Below are 20,876 nucleotides of genomic sequence, written 5' to 3'. Positions count from 1 at the left end.
AGAGGCAGGAAAGGAGCTCAAATTACGTGGCCACGGCTGACCGGTGAGTCAGGCAGACTGCGGTCTGGTTCGGGATGGGTTTCGCTGTATCAGCGATAGAAAAGGCTACAATAGAAGGAGTGCTATGCGTAGCGAAGAAAACAGGGTACTCGATACCCCGACAGGAACTTGTGGACTTTTTATTTTGGTGCCGACGAAGGGGGTTGTTAGAAAATACGGGACAGTTATTCTCCAAAGATCAATGGCGTAAGATAGGGGAAGAATTGTGGGAGTCGGTGAAGCTTTTAATCTCGAGACTTGGGAGAAAATTACTAAGGAAGAAGCCCCTGATTTATGGATGTTTTCAGTCCTTCCTAAGGTGAAGGGAGCAACCGTTAAAGAGACAGACCTAAAGTTAATGTTGAAATGGTCGAAGACACGTTACCCAGAGATTTATGAGTCTACCGGATTTGAGATATCCTTGTGGAATGGGGCAGGAGTTAAGCTGTGGAATGCAGCCACGAAAGGCAATGATGCTGTGAAAAGTTTGTTAGTAATTTGGAGAACTGTTTTAGAGATGTTAAAGTAAAAAAAAAAAAAAAAAAAAAAATGAGATCATGGAAACCAGTGCCCCCCCCCCCCCCCCCCCGGAATCTCCGCCGGTTGCCGCTATGGCTGCGAAGATTGAAGATGGGGATGAAGATGATGCTTTTGATTCAGGTCCTATTGACCCTGAGAAGGAGCCTGTGCACGTTCATCAGTTTGCTGTTGCTGCTCCTGAGATGCCTGATAATGCTGATGCTGACCTGGATGGTGCTTTTGACCTGGAGCCTATTCATCCGGAAAAGAAGCCTGATTTATATCCCCCATATCCTCATGATAAATGGGTAGCTGTAAAGGGAGAAGTGAGATGGGTGGGGGATGTGGATGTATTGCACGGTTTCCCGTGGTGTGTGTGCTTCCCACCTGAGATGGGAAGGTCTCTTGTATGCTCTTATCAGGGGTAACGGGCAGAATGTGTCAGACCGTGGAGTTGGGACCCCATATACAACTCCTTTGATACAGTCTCTCTGTGATACTCATGTACTAGAAGTTGGTAAATATAAGTATGTCCATGTTTCTATCGACCCTTGGAAACCTTTAGAGGTATTGCTGGCAACTTCTTCCAACATAGGCTGGCCACCTGTGTCGGAACGAGTGTGCATTTTGGTCAGTATAAAAGCCCAAGCCTCATGCGATGTGAGGGAGGCAGAGCCTCTGCGGGGACGCCCGCTAAGGTTGAGCCTGCCACCTTGCACTGCGATGATGCTTCTTGGAGATGGTTTCCTGATAGTCTTTACAGGGTCCTTGTGCCACGTCCTGTATGTGGGACTGTGCAGTGGGAGCAATGATTGTCTGGATTTTGTGTTTCAAATACTGTAGTTGTGTGGAGTATGCTTGTGGGATCCCATGCGTGTCTGTGTCTGTGTATGTTTCTAATGAGGGCAGACAGTGTTCTGTATATTTTTTGTTGTCAGGTTCATGTAAAAGTTTTAACAGGTAGCAGTTTAACCTTTCGGGCAAAAAAAGGTTAATGCAAAAGTGCAGTTGCCGACAGGCTGGTGGTTTTAGCTGTGCAAAGCAGGGTGAGAGACTTTGAAAAAAAAAAAAAACCAAACAAAAAAAAAAAAAAAACGAAACAAAAATACACATAGAAAAAAAAAGAAAAAAAATAGAAAAAGACATCGAAAAAAAACCCAAAAAAAGAAAAAAAATAGAAAAAAAATAGAAAAAAATAGAAAAAAAAATAGAAAAAAAAAACAAAAAAAGAAAAAAAAATCGAAAAAAATAGAAACAAAAATAGAAAAAGAATAGAAAAAAAATAGAAAAATAAAAAAAAGGGTAATGATAACACATTCTAGCTGTTATTAATGACTGTAGTTTTGATGTATATTGCTTAAAGCTTGTTTTCCAGACAATATGCATGTGTAATCCAAAAAAAAAAAAAAAACAAAACAAAAACAAACAAACAAACAAAAAAATCACTTGAGGGCAACTGAAAATTAACAGCTTGAATATGCATACTTGTAAAGTAGCTATTATTAGAGGTTGTGATTTTGTGTATAAAACCACCTGTATTTACTAGCCAGTTGCTAACAAGAAACTATACCTTGTATTGTATGGATTTGTCACTTGTAAAAGAGATGTTAAAGAAAGCAAATTTGCAGCAGCTGCTAGAAAATGCTAAGGTTAAAGCTAGAAAAATTCTAATATGATGGTAGTGTTATAAAGCAGATAATGGAACAAATTAAGAGGGTGGGAGAACTCCACTGTAAGAAATTTTTTTGGTTAGTCACTCGCTGCCATTAGCATCTTCAACATGCTGATGCACTCTGTAATAGTTACTCTGCTAATGTAAATCTGTGTGTGCTTTGCTGTAGTAGTGACTTGTTACTGGGTTAAGCAGGTGAAACTCTGCATTGACAACAAGGTGCAAGGACTGAGATTGACCAAATGCCTGCTACCACAGTCAAGGGCAAGACTGGGTTGGCCTCTGTGTCTGCAACCAAGAAGAACCTTTAGCTTCACTGCTGGCTGCAACCCAGCAGGCATGGAGCGGTGGAGACACATGCCATGCCAGACCTTGATGTGAGGGATGGCCTCCACTGTTATCAGAGAGCCATCCAGGAGAAAAGGGTAGGCCCAGCTGTGTACAGCTATCAACAGGACAATACTGGCTGCCAGCGAAACGTACAAAGCCGCAGAACTCAGCAACATAAAGAAACAGCAATGATACAAATCTTTGTAAAATCTTTGTAATATCTGTTCTATTATGTGTGACCATGGGTAATGGACAAGTATACTGAGCACATGTGTTAAATCCCAATTATTCCATCCTGTTGTATGGTGTGTAGGATTCACTGGTATGCCACATGCTATAAAGGTGACATCAAGTGACTTCAAATCAGACTAGTCTTACTGAAATAATGCTGCCTAGAGTAGTGGGTTGTTATGTTACACAAGTCCAGCAGTGATAGAGCAGACATACGAAATTGTAAAAAACTTTTAATAAAACTAAAAAGGGGAAGATGTGAAGACAGTATTCTCACAGGAGAATGGGTATTTGGTACATGAGCTCTGAATAACTCCGAGCGATACAGCAAGGCCATGGGAGGCCCGAGGAAGCCTAAGCAAGCAAGAAGAAGCTGTAATTCACTGAGTTATGAGAACTGTGGACTGTTGGCAAGCGTTCGAGGTCAAGTTCTCACACCTGTGCTTAACCAATTATATGTTAGTCACTAAGGGTCTTCAAGACAAGTATCTAATCATGATATGCCAAATTGCTGTAGGTGTGTGTAAGCAATAGTATATAAGGAGTTAAAGCTTTGCAATAAATGGCTTTTTGTCTGATAAAAAAAAAAAAAAAAAAAAAAGGGGGAGTGTAACTCCTTGACTGTTAACACTGTACAGTTTACTTCTGCAGCTGCTTCACATCGCCTTTGCATTAGAATGCTTCTGGGCATGTGTTGTATGAATCTTTCTGATCATTCTGAATCTATTCACAAGAAATTGTTTGAACTTAAAGAAAATACTGTAGAAACAAATCCTATAGACTCTTGATTAAAATCGTTAGGAATAAGTAGTTGGTTAAGGAGTTTAATTGTGATGTTTAGCAGACCAATAATGATTATGTTGTTAATTTTGTTTTTTGGACCTTGTTTGTTACAATGTACTATGCAACGCATGCAGAAAATTACGAACGCCTTATTTGAAAAAAGAGGGGGAGATGTTGGGGGTCGAGCATGGGCGCTTTAACAGGCTTACAGCAAGCTGTGAGAAAGTGAACCTCTGACCCCAGGCTAAAAGAAGAAGCGTCAAGATCAGCAAAACAGGAATGCAATAACAAGATGCCAGAAGCATGATGTAACGCTAAGCTGAAGCGAAGGTGTGAAACCAATCAGGAGAGGTAAAGGGGAGCGTGTATCCCTCGTGGGCAAAGTGAAGCAGCCAATCAAGTAATGCGTGATCGCGTGTAAGACAGTATATTAAGAGCAGCCTTGTAATCAATAAACGGAGCATTTTGTGAACCTACATCGTATCGGTGTTTTCTCCCCTCCACCTGGCCGCGGCAGAAACTGGAGTCCAATATGAAATTCTCACATTTGCTAAAATTCTCTTTGTAAATCTTGCTGAAAATATAGCTAAAGCATTGAATGTAACTAACTGCTATGTTTGTGGGGGAACTAACCAGGGAAAGAGATGGGCCTAGGAGGCAATGGAGAGTAATATAAGCGACCCTACAATCTGAAAAAAATTGAAAAGGAAACAAAAGGAGACAACAGTGGATCTTGCAAACGGATATAATCGGAAAAAGTTGTTGGCAAAATTTAGAAAATGGTGTAAAACCAATAGGAAATATACTTTGTGAAGGGGGTTATATGTGGAAGAGAGCAAGGAAAGACTGGGAAAAATGGGGAAATCCCATAGAAATAAATCAACAGTACAGTAACTGGACTAATGGAACTAACATACCAAACAGTTGGCCCACTCCAAATGGACATTATTGAATCTGTGGTAAAATAGCCTTTGCATTTTTACCCCAAAATTGGACAGGAGCATGTATATTAGGAACGATCAGACCTAGCTTCTTCTTATTAAGGAGAAAACGATATAAAAGAGAGTTACAAAATGGGAAGACAATGAGTGGCCACCTGAATGAATAATCTCTTATTATGATTCGACAACTTGGGCCGAAGATGCGCCCTGGGGATACAGGACTCCTATATGTATGTAGAATAGAATTATAAGGTCACAAGCTGTGGTAGAAATAGTAGTAAATAAAACAGAAAATGCATTAGGATTAATTGCAAAGCAAAATACTAAAATGAAAACTGCAATATATCAGAATCGTGTGGTTTTAGATTACCTGTTGGCTCAAGAAGGAGTGGTCTGTGGAAAATTTAATCTTAGTGATTTCTGTTTGCAAATAGATGATGAAGAAAAAGCGATAAGTGAACTTGTAAGGAAAAAAAAAAATAGCCCATGTTCCAGTACAAACCTGGAATGGAATCGATTTCGGAGGGCTAGGGTCTTGGGGACAACTTTTCAATGGGGATTGGATTACTAAAGTTGGTATAGTGGTATTGGGAATATTTGGGGGATTATTAATTATTCCATTTATAATTCCATGTTTCACCACACTGATACATACGGTCGTACAAAACGTGCAATCAGAAATGGCAAATAAGAGGGAAACCCACTCACTGATGATATTAAAAATTAAGGCGACTCCATTATTATCCGCGGCTCAGAAGGCGGTTATTACATTAGACACGAATCAATAAGTTACACAAAAACAAAAAGGGGGGAATTGTGAAATATACAGGAATGATTTGTGTCAGGAATTTAGGTGTCCTTGTCGCCATTGCACTTTGTGTGAAACCAGCCCTCCTTTGTGACCGTGATTATCATAAGTACTCCTGTCAATAAGGAGAAACAAAGGGGATAATCTCTCCTAATCAATCGCTTTGTTTTTCAAAGGGGACTTCCTTTTAACGGTTTGACTGGCCTAAGGAGATTAGATAACCAAGAGATACATTTTGTTACAGGATGTTGCAAACTTGGGTACTAGGCAAATAACCATATAAGGTATAGAACAAAATGTTAAGACTACGTTAAGCTTGTAAGCATTTTTCTGTTAATACAGTACTAAGAAAATTCAACAACGTCTTCACCGGAGAAAGACCCCAGCAAACAAGAAAAGAACAAAGGAAAGGGTCCACGTCGACATTCGGGTAAAGAAGACAACAGGATTGGCTAAAACCCAAGACTGAGAAGTATAAGAGACTGTACTCCAAAGATCCCGGTGTGCGTTGCTGGTGGAGCGGAGACTCCCCTGCGCACCCAGCGCTGTTTTGCTTATTGCCTCTCTTAAATTTCTAATCAATTGTGAATAAAATCGATTGGGACAAAACCCGGTTTGCGGTAAATTTTTATAACAATTTATTAGTGGTAGCAGTAGTGATTTGTGTTATACCTTGATTGCTGGATTGGTTTTTATCTCAATCCGTGGGAGTTATATTCCTCCGGTTCTCCTCCCCATCCCTCCGGGAGTGGGGAGGTGGGGGGGAAAAAAGGGGTGTGTGGTACTGCGGGAGACTGAGGTGGGGTTTTAAACCACGACAAGAAATTATTACTGTTCCTCAATTTAGATGAGAATTTCAGTGAGGTGAGTGATATAGAGTGAAGAAACAAAGTGCCTAAAAGACAGATGGCTGAACCCATGGTTCACGGGCAATTAGCTGCAATTTGCCACTTAGACTTTGAAGTAATTAATTACAATTGTATCTCTTCTGTAGGAGAAAGATTTTCCTCAATGATTTGTATGACCTTGATAAACCCAGATAGGTGGTAATTGAGTAGCCACTACTTCTTCAGAAGGAACAGAATAAAAATATTAAAAATATTTACTCACCCCAAAGGCAGTAAGCAGCACTTTCGTCTTTCATCTTTAAGCATCCTAGGGTAGTCAATAACCTGGCTGTTAGACTGTGTGCCTGCCACTGATTTTGATTTGGGAGTAGTCTGACCTTGAACCAAGATCCAAGTAACGATGGCAACAGGAAGTTGGCCTCTTATCCAGGCAGTGGGAATCCATAAATCAAGGTCTCTAATGCAAACACTGTGTGCATGTAGAGATTTGAGAGGATAAGTGGTTTGTGAGGGATTACCTTTGAAAAAACTAATGACTGTCCCTTGATATGTTGAAGCACAGTTTCACAGAGACTTTTTTTTTATCAATAGAGGTCAACAGGTTACAGCTGCATGTTTTCATGCGGCTCTTTATATGCGCCCTTCAGTTTAATTAGAACCAGATATTGAATTTATGAGGTTGTTAGTATTATGTACCATATACACATGCATATATGTGTATGTGTATTGATACATACACCCACATATGCCCATTTCTTGTGCACAAACTACATTCGTGACCAAATAATATTAAGGCTCAAAGTCAAGCACTACGGAGTGATAAAAGCTCAGTTTTGCACATGCACAATTCCATAGTGCTGTGATTCTATAGGCATAATTGCATAGTCAAATATCCCAGTTATTCTACGGGATACTGCTTTATTCAGTGTATAGTGCTCACCTAATGAACAGCTGTTTGGTAGTGGGATTTTCCTTTCACTGTTCAGTGTGTGACATCATGTCTCATTTATTCCAAATTTCTAAGCCTTCATATGAATAGATGAATGTTTCAAGAGTGTTGATAATTTTATTTTCGAGGCACTGCTCTTGACATGAGGGGTATATTATTGTTCTCATTTGCAATAGAGAAGCTGAGCAGAAAAAGACTGATGTTGAATAGATACAATTTGAGATACTTAATATTGAATTTGAGGCTCTGGAAGGATGTATGGTCTGGGAGGCAGAGACTCATTTGCATATCTCCACCAAGCCATGACGTGCAATTTTGTCTCTCTCCTATTTCTGCACTCAGACCCATTCTACTCCATTAAATCCACAGGCCGATATCAGGTCACAGGTTCATCAGGACTTCTATCCCAGACTTCAGTGTTGGAGGGGGTTACAGACCAGATCATCTTGAGTGCTATCATGTGACATGTACAGGACAGTCAGGTGATCAGGCCCAGTCAGCATGGGCTTATGAAAGGCAGGTCCTGCTTGACCAACCTGATCTCCTATGACAAGGTGACCCACTTAGTGGATGAGGGAAAGGCTGTGGATGTTGTCTACCTAGACTTTTTAGTAAAGCCTCTGACACCATTTACCACAGCATCCTTCTGGAGAAACTGGCTGCTCATGGCTTGGACAGGTGTGCCATTTGTTGGGTAAAAAAAATGGCTGGATGGCCAAGCCCAAAGAGTGGTGGTGAAGGGTGCTAAATCCAGTTGGCGCTCAGTCACAAGTGGTGTTCCCCAGGGCTCAGTATTAGGGCCAGTTCTATTTAATATCTGTATCAACTATCTAGATGAGGGGATTGAGTGCACCCTCTGTAAGTTTGCAGATAACACCAAGTTGGGTGTGAGTGTTGATCTGTTTGAGGGTAGCAAGGCTCTGCAGAGGAATCTGGACAGGCTGGATTGATGGACCAGAGCCAACTGTATGAGGTTCAACAAGGCTAAGGGCCACATCCTGCACTTGAGTCACAACAACCCTAAGGAATGCTACAGGCTTGGGGAAGAGTGACTGGAAAGCTGCTTGGTGAAAAAGGACCTGGGGGTGTTGTTCGACAGAGGATGAATATGAGTGAGCTGTGTGCCCAGGTAGCCAAGAAGGCCAACAGTATCCTGGCTTGGATCAGAAATAGTTTGGCTAGCAGGACTAGGGAAGTGACTGTCCCCCTGTACTCAGCACTAGTGAGGCCACACCTCAACTACTGTGTTTAGTTTTGGGTCACTCACTCTGAGAAAGACATTGAGGTGCTGGAGTGTGTCCAATGAAGGGCAACGAAGCTGGTGAAGGGCCTGAAACATAAGTCTTATGAGGAATGGTTGAGAGAACTGGGATTGTTTAGCCTGGAGAAAAGGAGGCTCAGGGGAGACCTTGTCACTCTCTACAGCTACCTGAAAGGAGGTTGTGGCGAGGTGGGGGTCAGTCTCTTCTCCCAAGTAACAAGTGATAGGACAAGAGGAAATGGCCTAAAGTTGTGCCGGAGAGGTTTAGAATGGATATTAGGAAAAAAATTCTTCACAGCAAGGGTTGTCAAGCTTTGGAACAGGATGCCCAGGGAAGTGGTTGAGTCAACATTCCTGGAGGTATTTAAATATTTAAGAGATGTGTAGTCATGCTGTTTGGGGACATGGTTTAGTGATGGACTTGGCAGTGTTAGGTTTATGATTGGACTCAATCTTAAAGGTCTTTTTCAACCTAAATGACCTGCTAACCTGACCTGATGTCCAGGGAGGTTTGCTGCTGGCCTGGGGCTTGTATCAGGGAAACTGTGGAGACATACCAAACCAAATCTGAGTGGCAAATCAAATCAAAGGCGGTAGGAGACTTGCATGAATTACCAAGGAGCTCCTGAGTAATGTCAGACATACAAAGGAAGTAAAAAAAAGAGGTGGAAGCAGGAACAGGTGACCCAGACAACTCTATAAACAATATCTAAACATGCAGAGATGGGCTTAGGAAGCCAAAACCTATCTGTATTTAAATCTAACAAGAGCAGAAGGGTAACAAGAAATGTTTCTAAAGGTAGATAAGCAGCAAAAAGCAGGAAGTTCCATAGGGGAGTTTGAGAAACATTGTTAAGGGAGGAATCTACCAGGCCTGAATGCATAACTTTCTTTTTTTTTTGAATATTTTACCTCTTTGGTATATGTGATGTTGGAGTTTAGGATCCTGTGTGGGAGGTATAGAATACCTAGCAAGGCCACAGTTCTGGATTTCCAAAGGGCCAACTTTGGGCTCTTCAATCAACTGCTAAGGGAAGTCCCATGGGAAAGGGTACTAGGTGGTAAAGGGGCTCAAGATAGTTGGTCAGCATTCAAGGACCACTTCCAAGCTCAGGATTAGAGGGCCCCAGTGGGTAGGAAGTCAAGTAAGGGAGCTAGGAGACCAGCGTGGTTAAACAAGGAACTGCTGGGCAAACTCATGTGGAAAAAGAGAATCTATGGATTATGGAAGGAGGGCCTGGCCACTTGGGAGGAATATAGGACAGTTGTTAGAGGATGTACGGAGGCAATTAGGACAGCTAAGGCCTCCCTGGAAATTAATCTTGCAAGTCGGATCAAGGACAATAGAAAGGGCTTCTTCAAATACATAGCAGATAAAACTAACACAAGAGGCAATATAGGCCCACTGCTGAACAAGGTGGGTGCCCTGGAGACAAAGGATATAAAGAAGGCAGAGGTGCTGAATGCCTTCTTTGCCTCTGTCTTTACTCCTGCAGACTCTCCCCAGGGGCCCCAGATTCCTACAGCCCCAGAAGGAGTGAGGACAAAGGAGGAGTTTGCTTTGGTAGATGAGGATTGGGTTAGGGATCAGCTATGCGATCTGGACATCTATAAATCAATGGGTCCAGATGGAATGCACCCACGGGTGCTGAGGGAGCTGGCGGAGGTCATTGCTAGGCCACTCTCCATCATCTTTGGTAAGTCATGGGAAACGGGAGAGGTGCCTGAGGATTAGGGGATGGCAAATGTCACACCAGTCTATAAGAAAGGCAAGAAGGAGGACCCGGGTAATTATAGACCGGTCAGACTTATCTCTGTCCCTGGAAAGGTGATGGAACAATTTATTCTTGACTCTATCTCCAGACATATCAAGGATGAGGTGGTCATTAAGAACAGGCAACATGGTTTTATGAAGGGGAAGTCATGTTTGACCAACCTTATAGCCTTCTATGAGGAAGTGAATAGGTGGAGGGATGATGGTAGAATAGTAGATGTGGTTTTTCTTGATTTCAGTAAGGCATTTGATACTGTCTCCCACAGCATTCTCATAGAGAAGCTAAGGAAGTGTGGGCTTGATGATCAGGTAGTGTGGTGGATCAAGAACTGGTTGAAAGGAAGAAGGCAGAGAGTTGTGGTCAGTGGGGCAGAATCTAGCTGGAGGTCTGTGACTAGTGGAGTCCCTCAGGGGTCAGTGCTGGGACCAGTGCTGTTTAATATTTTCATTGATGACCTGGATGAGGGAACTGAGTGTACCCTCAGCAAGTTCGCTGATGACACTAACCTGGGAGGGGTGGCTGACACACCAGAAGTCTGTGTTGCCATTCTGCAAGACCTGTACAGGCTGGAGAGTTGGGCAGTGAGAAGCTTGATGAAATTGTACATAATGTAATTATAAAGCTCTCAGTCTGCATGGATGCAAACTGTGTGTGACAAATCATCTCTTTTTTAAAGTTCAGTTCGAATTGCACATTTTTCATTCAAATTGTAAAGTAGTCATTGATTTAACTTGGGTAAAATGCCTAAACTCCATTTCCAGTTCAATTAAAATGTTTAAATAAAGAAAGACTGAATGTGAAACTGTTCCATTACAGTAACAATGTTTAGAAAATAAGTCAGTTGTTGAAATCTGAAATAGGTACTTCCAACTGTATTTAATTTCTTTTTAAAGTTCTTCAGTACACTCAACACCTGACATGTCAAGATAGACATTAAAATTGGAGGAGAAAGGGAAAATTCCAGCAAGGGAGCAGTGATTGGATCTCTTAAATGATTCACAAGCCAACAATTATTCCTTTTTTTGAGAAATCTTTGAACCTGCTTATTGCTGATACTAAAAGTAAACAAACAAGCTAAAAGAAAAAAAAACCCAAAAAAAGTCGCTGAAAAACAAATATTGTGTTTCTATTCTGTTATTTATTTACAAAACTCATATCAAGACTATAGTGTTAAAGGGACACTGTAAGCATACAGCTGATTGTTTTTAGAGGCTGATTTTTCTTCTGTGATAACACCTTATTTTATTAAAACTGAATGCATTTGGGGGTTTGATTCAGTTGGGGAGAGTGGAGAGGGTTTTTTTTAAAGTCTGAAACAAATCCTGATATCCTGTCTCCTTCAAACTGATAGGAGGGATCACAGAATTTTGTTTCAAATTTGTTTTGCATCATTCATTATACTCATTTGCACCTTTTGTTTTACAATTAATGCAGCTTAGAAATAAATTGTCTGGTTGCTCATTCTGTTACAACCAATTTTGCTTTTCAGTTCTCTTGAATTTAGCACACTGTTACTGACTGAAGTTGAAGGTCTGCAGAAAAAAATAGCTTAAGTTTCCTCAAGCTCTTCCCTTCTTCCTTCAAAATCACTAGACTAACAGTTAGTTAATTCAGAAATCTCTTTTTTCCATCTCTCCTTTGGGCCTGAAATATGTGACAGTGTTGCTTAAAATGCAAGAAGGTTTGATATGCCAGGTAGCCTATAAGATGAAAATAAGCCAGACAACAACTCATCCTTAGCTTTATCTTCATTGATCGCTGTATTAATACTGAAGGACATTTCAATGTGTAGTCTTCAAGACACCTAAGGTTTGTTTTTCATGGCAAAGAGGTGTTGGCGGAGCAAGGTGCTGCTGTAAAGCCTTGGTTGTTTGTCCAAACAACAGCCCTGTGCAGCCAGTCCTGGCTGGCAGGAAGATTAGCTTGTTAATTCATATGAAAGCAGGTAGCAAATACTGTTAAATGGCACTCAGAATTTGTGTTCTGCATGTTGCATAGTCTATAAAGATGATAAGCAAGTTGATGACAGAATAATATCATAAAGTGATGCACCACATGCAGATCATAAAGGATTTAGTTTTAGGGTTTATGGCTAAAATCCCACTCCTGCAGCTTATTACCCAACATTACGCCAGCAATGAGATTTCTATTTTTCCCCCCCTACCACTAGGAAGATTTACTGAGGAACTCTCTAAATTCACTCCACACACTTCCAAGGACTGCATAAAACTGGGGTAAAAGCCCTTTTGCTTCTTAAGACCAAAAAGACCTTTCAAACACCTCCACTGTGTCACAGATTAGCGCACAGATCTTAAAATGCTTCAATAAAAATGTGAAAAAAAATCATATGGCTGTGAGCCATACAAAATAATGCCATGGGTTTGCATCCTCTCTGTGGGTCTTGCATTTGTCAACCAGGCATAAAACCAGTAATGGGGACAAGTGTGCGGAGAGAGAAAAAAACCAGACACTTGTGTCTCCAAGAGCTTCATACTGCCAGTTTCTTGAGTCCTTCAAAATTAAATTTTCTGTGAAGCAACTTGCAAATTTTTGGGAAACTGTAAAGAAAAAAAAAGTGAAAAAGTTATAACAGTCATCATCTACTAGGATATCCTACAGCATGGCCCATGACTCTTCACTTGACAGCAATTATTTGGATCATTTGTGTAGAATATTCAGTTTGTGTTATTACATTTTTTTGGGCAGCGTCTGGTACAATGAGGGGCTGGTTCATCACTGGGGCTTGCGATTCCTACAGCAATACAATGAATAAACAGGAATCATTGTCCACACACAAGGATTTCCTCAACTGTTATTTTCACAGGCCCTGATTCAGGACTGCAATTAAGCACATTTAAGTGAGAAGAGCATGTAGCAAGCTCACTGTCCTGTACTTCAACAGAGTGGCTGACACACCAGAAGGCTGTGTTGCCATTCAGCGAGACCTGGACAGGCCGGAGAGTTGGGCAGGGAGAAACTTGGTGAAATTCAACAAGGGCAAGTGTAGAGTCTTGCATCTGGGGAAGAACAATCCCATGTACCAGTACAGGTTGGGGGTTGACCTGCTGGAAAGGAGTGAAGGGAAAGGGACCTGGGGGTCCTGGTGGATAGGAGGAAGACCATGAGCCAGCAATGTGCCCTTGTGGCCAAGAAGGCCAATGGCATCCTAGGGTGCATTAGAAAGGGTGTGGTTAGTAGGGCAAGAGAGGTTCTCCTCCCCCTCTACTCTGCCTTGGTGAGGCCGCATCTGGAATACTACGTCCAGTTCTGGGCCCCTCAGTTCAAGAAGGACAGGGACTTGCTTGAAAGAGTCCAGCGCAGAGCCACAAAGATGATTAAGGCAGTGGAACACCTCCCTTATGAGGAGAGGCTGAGGGAGCTGGGTTTCTTTAGCTTGGAGGAGACTGAGGGGTGACCTCCTCAGTGTTTACAAATATGTAAAGGGTGGGTGTCAGGATGATGGAGCTAGGCTTTTTCCAGGGATATCCAGTGATAGGACAAGGGGCAGTGGGTGTAAACTGGAGCATAGGAGGTTCCATGTGAACATCAGGAAGAACTTCTTTACTGTGAGAGTGACAGAGCACTGGAACAGGTTGCCCGGAGGGTTGTGGAGTCTCCTACGTTGGAGATATTCAAGGCCCGCGTGGACAAGTTCCTGTGTGATGTACTCTAGGTTGCCCTGCTCTTGTGAGGGGGGGTTGGACTAGATGATCTTTTGAGGTCCCTTCCAACCCTTGGGATTCTGTGATTCTGCGATTTTGTGATTCTGCATTGTAATCCCTAGGTAGAAATAGATATGACAGTGTGGTGGTTTTTTGTCTGGTTTTTTTGTGATTTTTTTTTAAACTCCCATCTCTGATGAGTGAGTTGTAAGGTTAATTTTAATTAGGAAGGGAATTTCTAAACAATATGGGTGTAATGTGCTTTAGACAGGGAATTGCATATTGAGGCTGTGCAAGGACAGCAGCTGACTACTCTTTTCCAGATATTCCCCAGACATGTTACTTTACTTTACCAATATTCATCCAGATTTTGTTTCCTTCCAAGGAATTGCAGGTTCCCTCTTAAAAGGGGACCAGACTTCACTTCATGGCAAAATGGAAAGTTCTGCCTGTAACATGGCGACCAGAAGAATACCAGCAGCTGTTGACAATGTTGCAATGCCGACTCCAGTTTTTTCTCTCATACCTTCATCATCAGCAACATCTGAAGCAGGTAATGTTGTTTCCCTCCATCTCCTCTATTTCTTTCCCATTTTCTTCCTTCTGGCACTGCAATGAACATGAGCTTATACTGGTCTTCCAGATTGGAGAAGTAGCTACAAGTGTGCATATCTAATGTGACAATCAGCCTATAATTTTTCTAACACTTTCTTATCATGACTGTTAAATCTATTTTATTCACATACCACCACTTGTGCAATAATGAGGACACAAGTAACAACACCTTATATCGTCTAGCAGAGGACTCTGAAGCAAGACCCTTGTTTTCCTTTCTCAGCCCCATTGTTCATTTATTTGAATGTTCCCATCCCCGTAACACGAATATGCCAAATACACAGTGATTAGCTAAGAAATGTCTGAGATTTCTTTCTGCCTACTTCAGCAATTTTAGCATATTATTCTGTCTTGCAAATGCAAAATTGTCTGGGGCAATCAACAGTGATTTAAAATATATCAGAATAAATAAGTCATAATAGCATGTTTTTCAATCAACATATTTTGTGCTTTTATTTTGAATCAGATAAGAAAGGTGATCGCTTTATACAGTCAGAAATTGATCCAAGTAATTCAGGCATCATCATGACTTTTCTTAGACATGGATAGAAAAATTAATCTTGAATTATGTCTTAATTTCCAGTGAATGGTGAACCCACAGTACATTAGCTTACATGCAGCCATTTAGAATCTCATAGTTTTCTCAAGCTTTTGATTCTTCATGCACAAGTTATGTATTCATATCACCGAGGTATGGAATGCTTCATTGCACTCCTTTTGATTTTCCTCTCATTTCCTGAATGGTGTTCCATGCTGCAAAGTTGTTGGGGGTTGAGCATGGGCGCTTGAACAGGCCTACAGCAAGCTGTGAGAAAGTGAATTTATGACCCCAGGTTAAAAGAGGAAGAAGTGTCAAGATCAGCAAAACAACGCAATAACAGGATGCCAGTAATTGCAAAAGCATGATGTAACGCTAAGCTGACGCGAATGTTTTAAACCAATCAGGAAAGGTGAAGGGGAGTGTGTATGCCTCGTGGACAAAGCGAGGCAGCCAATCAAGTAATGCGTGATCACGTGTAAGGAAGTTTAAAACAGTATATTAAGAGCAGCCTTGTAAGCAATAAACGGAGCTTTTTGTGAACCTACATCGTGTCGGTGTTTACTCCCCTCCATCTGGCCGCAGCACAAAGTAAACTCTATAAAGATAAATTTTTATATTAAAAAGTTTAGTCTTTAATACTTTCATATATATAAACTGAGGACAGATTCTTAATGCATCAGAGAATGAAAGCACACAAATATTTTATGATCAGTTTCAAGAGGAAATTGCACGCTTGACTGCATAGTTAATTCTTTCCACTTTCAGATGCCTAATTAAATTGTTAGTTTACCTGTAGCCCAGTTGTTGAAATAATTTAGTTGAAAACTGAAAGAAACTGTTAATGGGAAAACCAAGCTGTGTGGTTTGGTTGATACGCTGGAGGGAAGGAATGACATCCAGAGGGACCTTGACACGCTTGTGAGGTGGGCTGATGCCAGCCTTATGAAGTTTAACCATGAAAAGTTCAAGGTCCTACACCTGGGTTGGGGCAATCCCAGACACAGCTACAGGTTAGGCAAAAATGAAATTAAGTGCAGCCCTGCAGAGAAGGACTTGGGGGTGTTGGTCAATGAGAAAATGAACATGAGCTGGCAGTGTGTGCTTGCAGCCCAGAAAGCCAACCATATTCTGGGCTGCATCAAAAGAAGCCTGACCAGCAGGTCGAAGGACGTGATCCTGCCCCTCTACTCTGCTCTTGTGAGACCTCACTTGGAGTATTGTGTGCAGTTCTGGTGTTCTCAACATAAAAAGGACATGGAACTGTTGGAACAAGTCCAGAGGAGGGCCATGAGGATGATCAGGCGACTGGAGCACCTCCCATACGAAGACAGGCTGAGAAAGTTGGGGCTTTTTAGCCTGGAGAAGAGAAGGCTGCGTGGAGACCTCATAGCAGCCTTCCAGTATCTGAAGGGGGCCTACAGGGATGCTGGTGAGGGACTATTCATTAGGGACTGTAGTGATAGGACAAGGGGTAACGGGTTGAAACTTAAACAGCAGGTTTTTAGACTGGATATAAGGAAGAAATTCTTTCCTGTTAGGGTGGTGAGGTACTGGAATGGGTTGCCCAGGGAGGTTGTGAATGCTCCATCCCTGGCAGTGTTCAAGGCCATATTGGATGAAGCCTTGGGTGATATGGTTTAGTGTGAGGTGTCCCTGCCCATGGCAGGGGGGTTGGAACTAGATGATCTTGAGGTCCTTTCCAATCCTAACTATTCTATGATTCTATGATTCTAATAGGGTGCTCCTTGAAAATTCCTCCATTCAAGCCAAGTCAAGAAACTGAGCCCAGCTGTTGAACAGTCTTCAGAGTGCTGTGTTCTAACAAGTGGTCTCAGGCAACACTGAAGGGATGGAGAATGACAGGCAGTAAGTAGGATTTTAGTACTGCTTGCACAGCAGAGCTGTCCAGAATAAAGTTAGGGGACAAATGGAGAACTTCCAAGGGGTCGGATCTACTTTGTTCAGCGCCACTGTGCTGGAGTGGGTCCTCCAGCCTGCTCTAAGCTCCCCTTGGAAATGTACACTTTTTTGTATATTTCTGTTTTTGCCTCAGAAGCTATTTCCAGCATCCTATCAATCCAGCATGACTTCCTGAACCTAGTCATCCAGATCTGTGTGTGCTGCTCCCTACCTTTGCCAGGCAAATAGAGTTCTTGGTACGGCCAGGGAGTGCCTAGCTGTCCAACTCCTTGTACCTGTGCAAAGGCTGGTACCTAACAGGAATTCTTGGGGAAGCAGAGTGGTCCAGGAGAGGGTGGGTGCACCACCACAGAACGATGTCCATGGTCACCTTAAATTGCATTGAGTTCCCATTTTGGAAATGGAGGTCATCCTCTGCCAACTACACAGAGCAGATCTCCATTGACTACAATGGGGTGGTAATACTGAGCTGCAGAAACAACCACCTACAATAATTCTCAGTAAAAACATAAAATCTTTGCAGATACTTGGCTAACGCTGTATTTCAAGTTGTTTTCCTGTCCTTTGGCTTACTTTCTTTCCAATGAAAGTCGAGAGCAATGCTGAATCTGATTTCATCACGAACCTTGCAATTTTTCCTGTATTTCTGCTAAATTTCACATTCTCAAGATTTCCATTAGCACATGAAAAATTTCAGCTTTTCTTTCTAGAAAAAAAAATGAGTCTTGAATATGGGAACTTTTAAAAAAAAGTCTTGAAAATATGTCCTGACAATAGCCATAAAAGGCAAAAGGTGGACAGAGACTATGAAGAGTGTGTCAAATATTTGATTTCTTAAATGTTCTGACCTGAAGCTACTCTCAGGATCGAGGGGCGGGGGGGGAGGGGGAACTCAAAGGAGTCAAATGCTTAGGGCTGGAAATATTGTAACTTCATATGTCAATCACCAGTGAGGCCAGATGAGAGTAATCCTCTAGTGTGACAGGGATTTGAACTTATTTATCAGATGTCTGAGAAATTTCTCACTGACACTTGCCCTAAGGAGTCTTGCATCCACACAATTTAGGGGCAACCTACATGAGAGGAATTTTATGCAACTAATTAGCTTATCCTGAGTAAGTTTGATATTCCATTTCCTTTCTCTTTTTCTTTGGTGCCAAAATGACTGCATTCTTCTTTTGTCCTTTGTGAATCACAAACTGCAAGCGAGTTTTATTTTTCCTTTTGGTGTGGAGAGTGGATTACATATGGAAAATTGATTTTGTTTTGTAATTAAAGCCAGACTTTGGGAAGATCCAGGTCTTTATTTATAAGACAGCATATGTCTGTGTTTTGTTTATGACTCATATCTACTTGCATTGTTAGTTGGGTATGTTTATGAAAGCTCTTTGTTGAATCCAAACAGCGGTGCTGTAAGAGCCAATAATTTATGTTCTTCAAGAGGGGAGGCCAGTGAGTGAGGTTTGTATGCTGAATCTGTCATAGCCCATAGAGAGCAAGAGGAGATTCAGCAGCACTTGGTTATCTACAGAAAATGCCACAATAGCAACTTTATTTAAACTACTGTTAGTACATTAGCCTGTTAGCCATGAATTGTCGAAATCTTGCCTGCTCTGGGAACTTCAAGGATTTCAAACCCAAATGACTGCCAAATTGACAGTCAGATGTAAATTAAGTTTGCAAGTAGCTGTGGGCTGAGGTTAATTTAGTGGGATGCTTTATTCTTTACTGAAAATAAATAATGTTTGGACTTGATGATCTTAAAGGTCTTTTCCAACCTAGATGATTCTGTGAAATACTTCATCATTTCTTTCCAACAGTGCAGAACAGATATGTTAGGAGTGAGAGCACCAGTTATTGCAACAGCATATTTAATACATTCTGTTTCTCTCACAAAGGGGTAGGTAGTTTTAATCTGTGTGCAAATCCTGAGCTCTGAACAGATGCCACATTCAGTAAAGCACAATGAGACAATTTAAGAAAAACAAGCAAGGTCTTGTTCCTAAGCAAAGGACCAGGAGCCAAGAAATGCTGTGTGCTCTTTCCAGCTCTGACAGTGACTCACAATGTGACCTTGGCAAGATATTTAATTACTTTGGACTTGACTCACATCTAAAGCAAGTGATCCAAACCAGGAGTAAGCTTACTTTGGGGGCCATTAAAGTCAATTATATGACTGAGGAGTTTCAGCTAGTATCTGCAGAGATGATAGTAAAGAAACACAGGCAGGGGTAATAAATTTGCCACAGGTGAAGTGACCCAATAGCTAGTCTGTGCCCACTAGTTTCAGTAAAAAAACCACTTTTTATACTAACTGACATCCATGGCAAGGATAAAAGGCTGGGGTAAAGACATCAGGAGTATATGTTTTGTATATAAAAAGTTTAATAGTTGCGGTGGGCCAATATGACAGCTATGCTAAGCAGAGGTTTAGAAATGAGAAGCAAACACATGGTAAAAGATTGCTGTAGAAAAAGCTTTGTTGTTTTATAAGGGGGAAGAAATGGAGAGAAATCTCTGAAGACTGCTTGATAGTCAAAGTTGTGTTTTCATCAAGGACAGTAAAAAAGAAGGTAGCAACAATTTTGGAAATCAAATAATCTTTTAAAGTTGTTTTAGTTGCTTTTCTATGCAGAGTCCTTTCTCACAGCCATCCCTTCTTCAGTAGTCGTATTCAGCCTACAGGGCTTGAAAGTATTTAATATTCATGATACTGAAAGCAAAGGAGAGTTTCCATTCACTGTTATGTGACCTACCCCTGTTTCTCTCCATGTCTCCCATCAGCCAGCTCACCACTTAAAAAAAGTTTCAAGAGCTGCAAAAATGAAGCAATCCAGTGTGAGGTGCACAAGATGTGCAACTACACAAAGATCCTGTCCACAAAGAAGAACCTGGATCATGTGAACAAGATCCTGAGAGCCAAGTGGCTACAGAGACAATCAAAGACCGGCAATAACTTCACCAAGAAGCAGAGGGGGCATCCTCAGAAGCAACCCCTTTCCTTTGACAAAGACTCCAGAGAACAAATACCCATTCTGGAAAAATGCATAGACCTTCCCAGCAAAAGAGGTCAGAAATCGACATTCAATTCTTTGATGTTAGAGCAATCAGCCACTTGAGATACAATCATGGCCACGATTGAGGCTGTCATACACATGGCTCAAGAGATGCCACCCCCACTATCTCCTCTCCCTTCTCCCTCTCCTTTGCCCCCTTTTCTTCTGCCCCAGACAGAAAAGGAAAAGCAAGTCCCTGCAGGTGGAAGAGGAAAACGTGAAAGTGAAGTGGCACCAGAAAATTAGACAGAGTGAAAGCAAAGGCTTTCCCTAAGGCTAGAGCACCTTGTTGAATGTTGGGTGTCAGTAGCAGGGCATGCTTGGACTGAGGGACTGGAGGCACGTGGTCCACCTTTACTCTTGTGGCAGCACCAGACTCACTAATCCCTTTGGTGGCTGGAGCCCTTCATGGAAAGCTTTGCCAGCTGAGGTTCACATCTTCCTCTTCATTGCTTTGGTCCCAGAATCCCCCGGGGAAGAGGGGGAAAGGGTGTGAGAATTTGGGGGGCTAAGGGGGGAAGGGGGGGGTGGGTGTCAAAGTTGGGGAGAGCATTTACTTTCTACTTTGCAGAGTTTCCAAAACTAGTCAGCATCTTGGCATTGCTGTTCTCATACTGTACCCAGAGGCAGGAGGTCATCCTCACAGAGCTGAACGTTGTCACTAGGGCTGCAAGCTTGACTCTGATTCTGTTTAGTGGGTCAGGTGAAACTAAGAGTAACCATACCACAGTAGAAATCACTATAAAAAAGTAAAAAAAGAGGCACCCCCCTCCAAAAAAAAAAAGCATTTTCTCAACTGTGATCTTGGTTATAATCTGTTGTTTTTTGTTTTTTTTTTATTTCCAGTTTTATATATCTACCAGGCTTTGGGGCAGCATAACCCAAAATGCTTGATTCCTGATAGACCCATATATTTCTCATTTACT

The 20,876-nt window shown here is 41.8% G+C and overlaps 1 protein-coding gene across 1 annotated transcript in view; it reads left to right on the top strand.

The window, feature by feature from the left end:
- The window catches only part of LOC117438171 (SET-binding protein-like), a 232,985-nt gene extending 212,761 nt beyond the window's left edge, over window positions 1–20,224 (top strand). The window contains 3 exon segments of the mRNA XM_034073631.1: window positions 14,204–14,371; window positions 19,679–20,126; window positions 20,128–20,224. Of these exon segments, the coding sequence (XP_033929522.1) occupies window positions 14,204–14,371; window positions 19,679–20,126; window positions 20,128–20,224 (713 nt within the window).
- Window positions 20,225–20,876: the final 652 nt, after the last annotated feature.

The sequence above is a fragment of the Melopsittacus undulatus genome (assembly GCF_012275295.1).
Source record: "Melopsittacus undulatus isolate bMelUnd1 chromosome W unlocalized genomic scaffold, bMelUnd1.mat.Z SUPER_W_unloc_1, whole genome shotgun sequence".
Lineage (NCBI taxonomy): Eukaryota > Metazoa > Chordata > Aves > Psittaciformes > Psittaculidae > Melopsittacus > Melopsittacus undulatus.
Note: the sequence above shows the minus strand (reverse complement) of the source record. Positions and strands in the feature narration are given on the sequence as shown.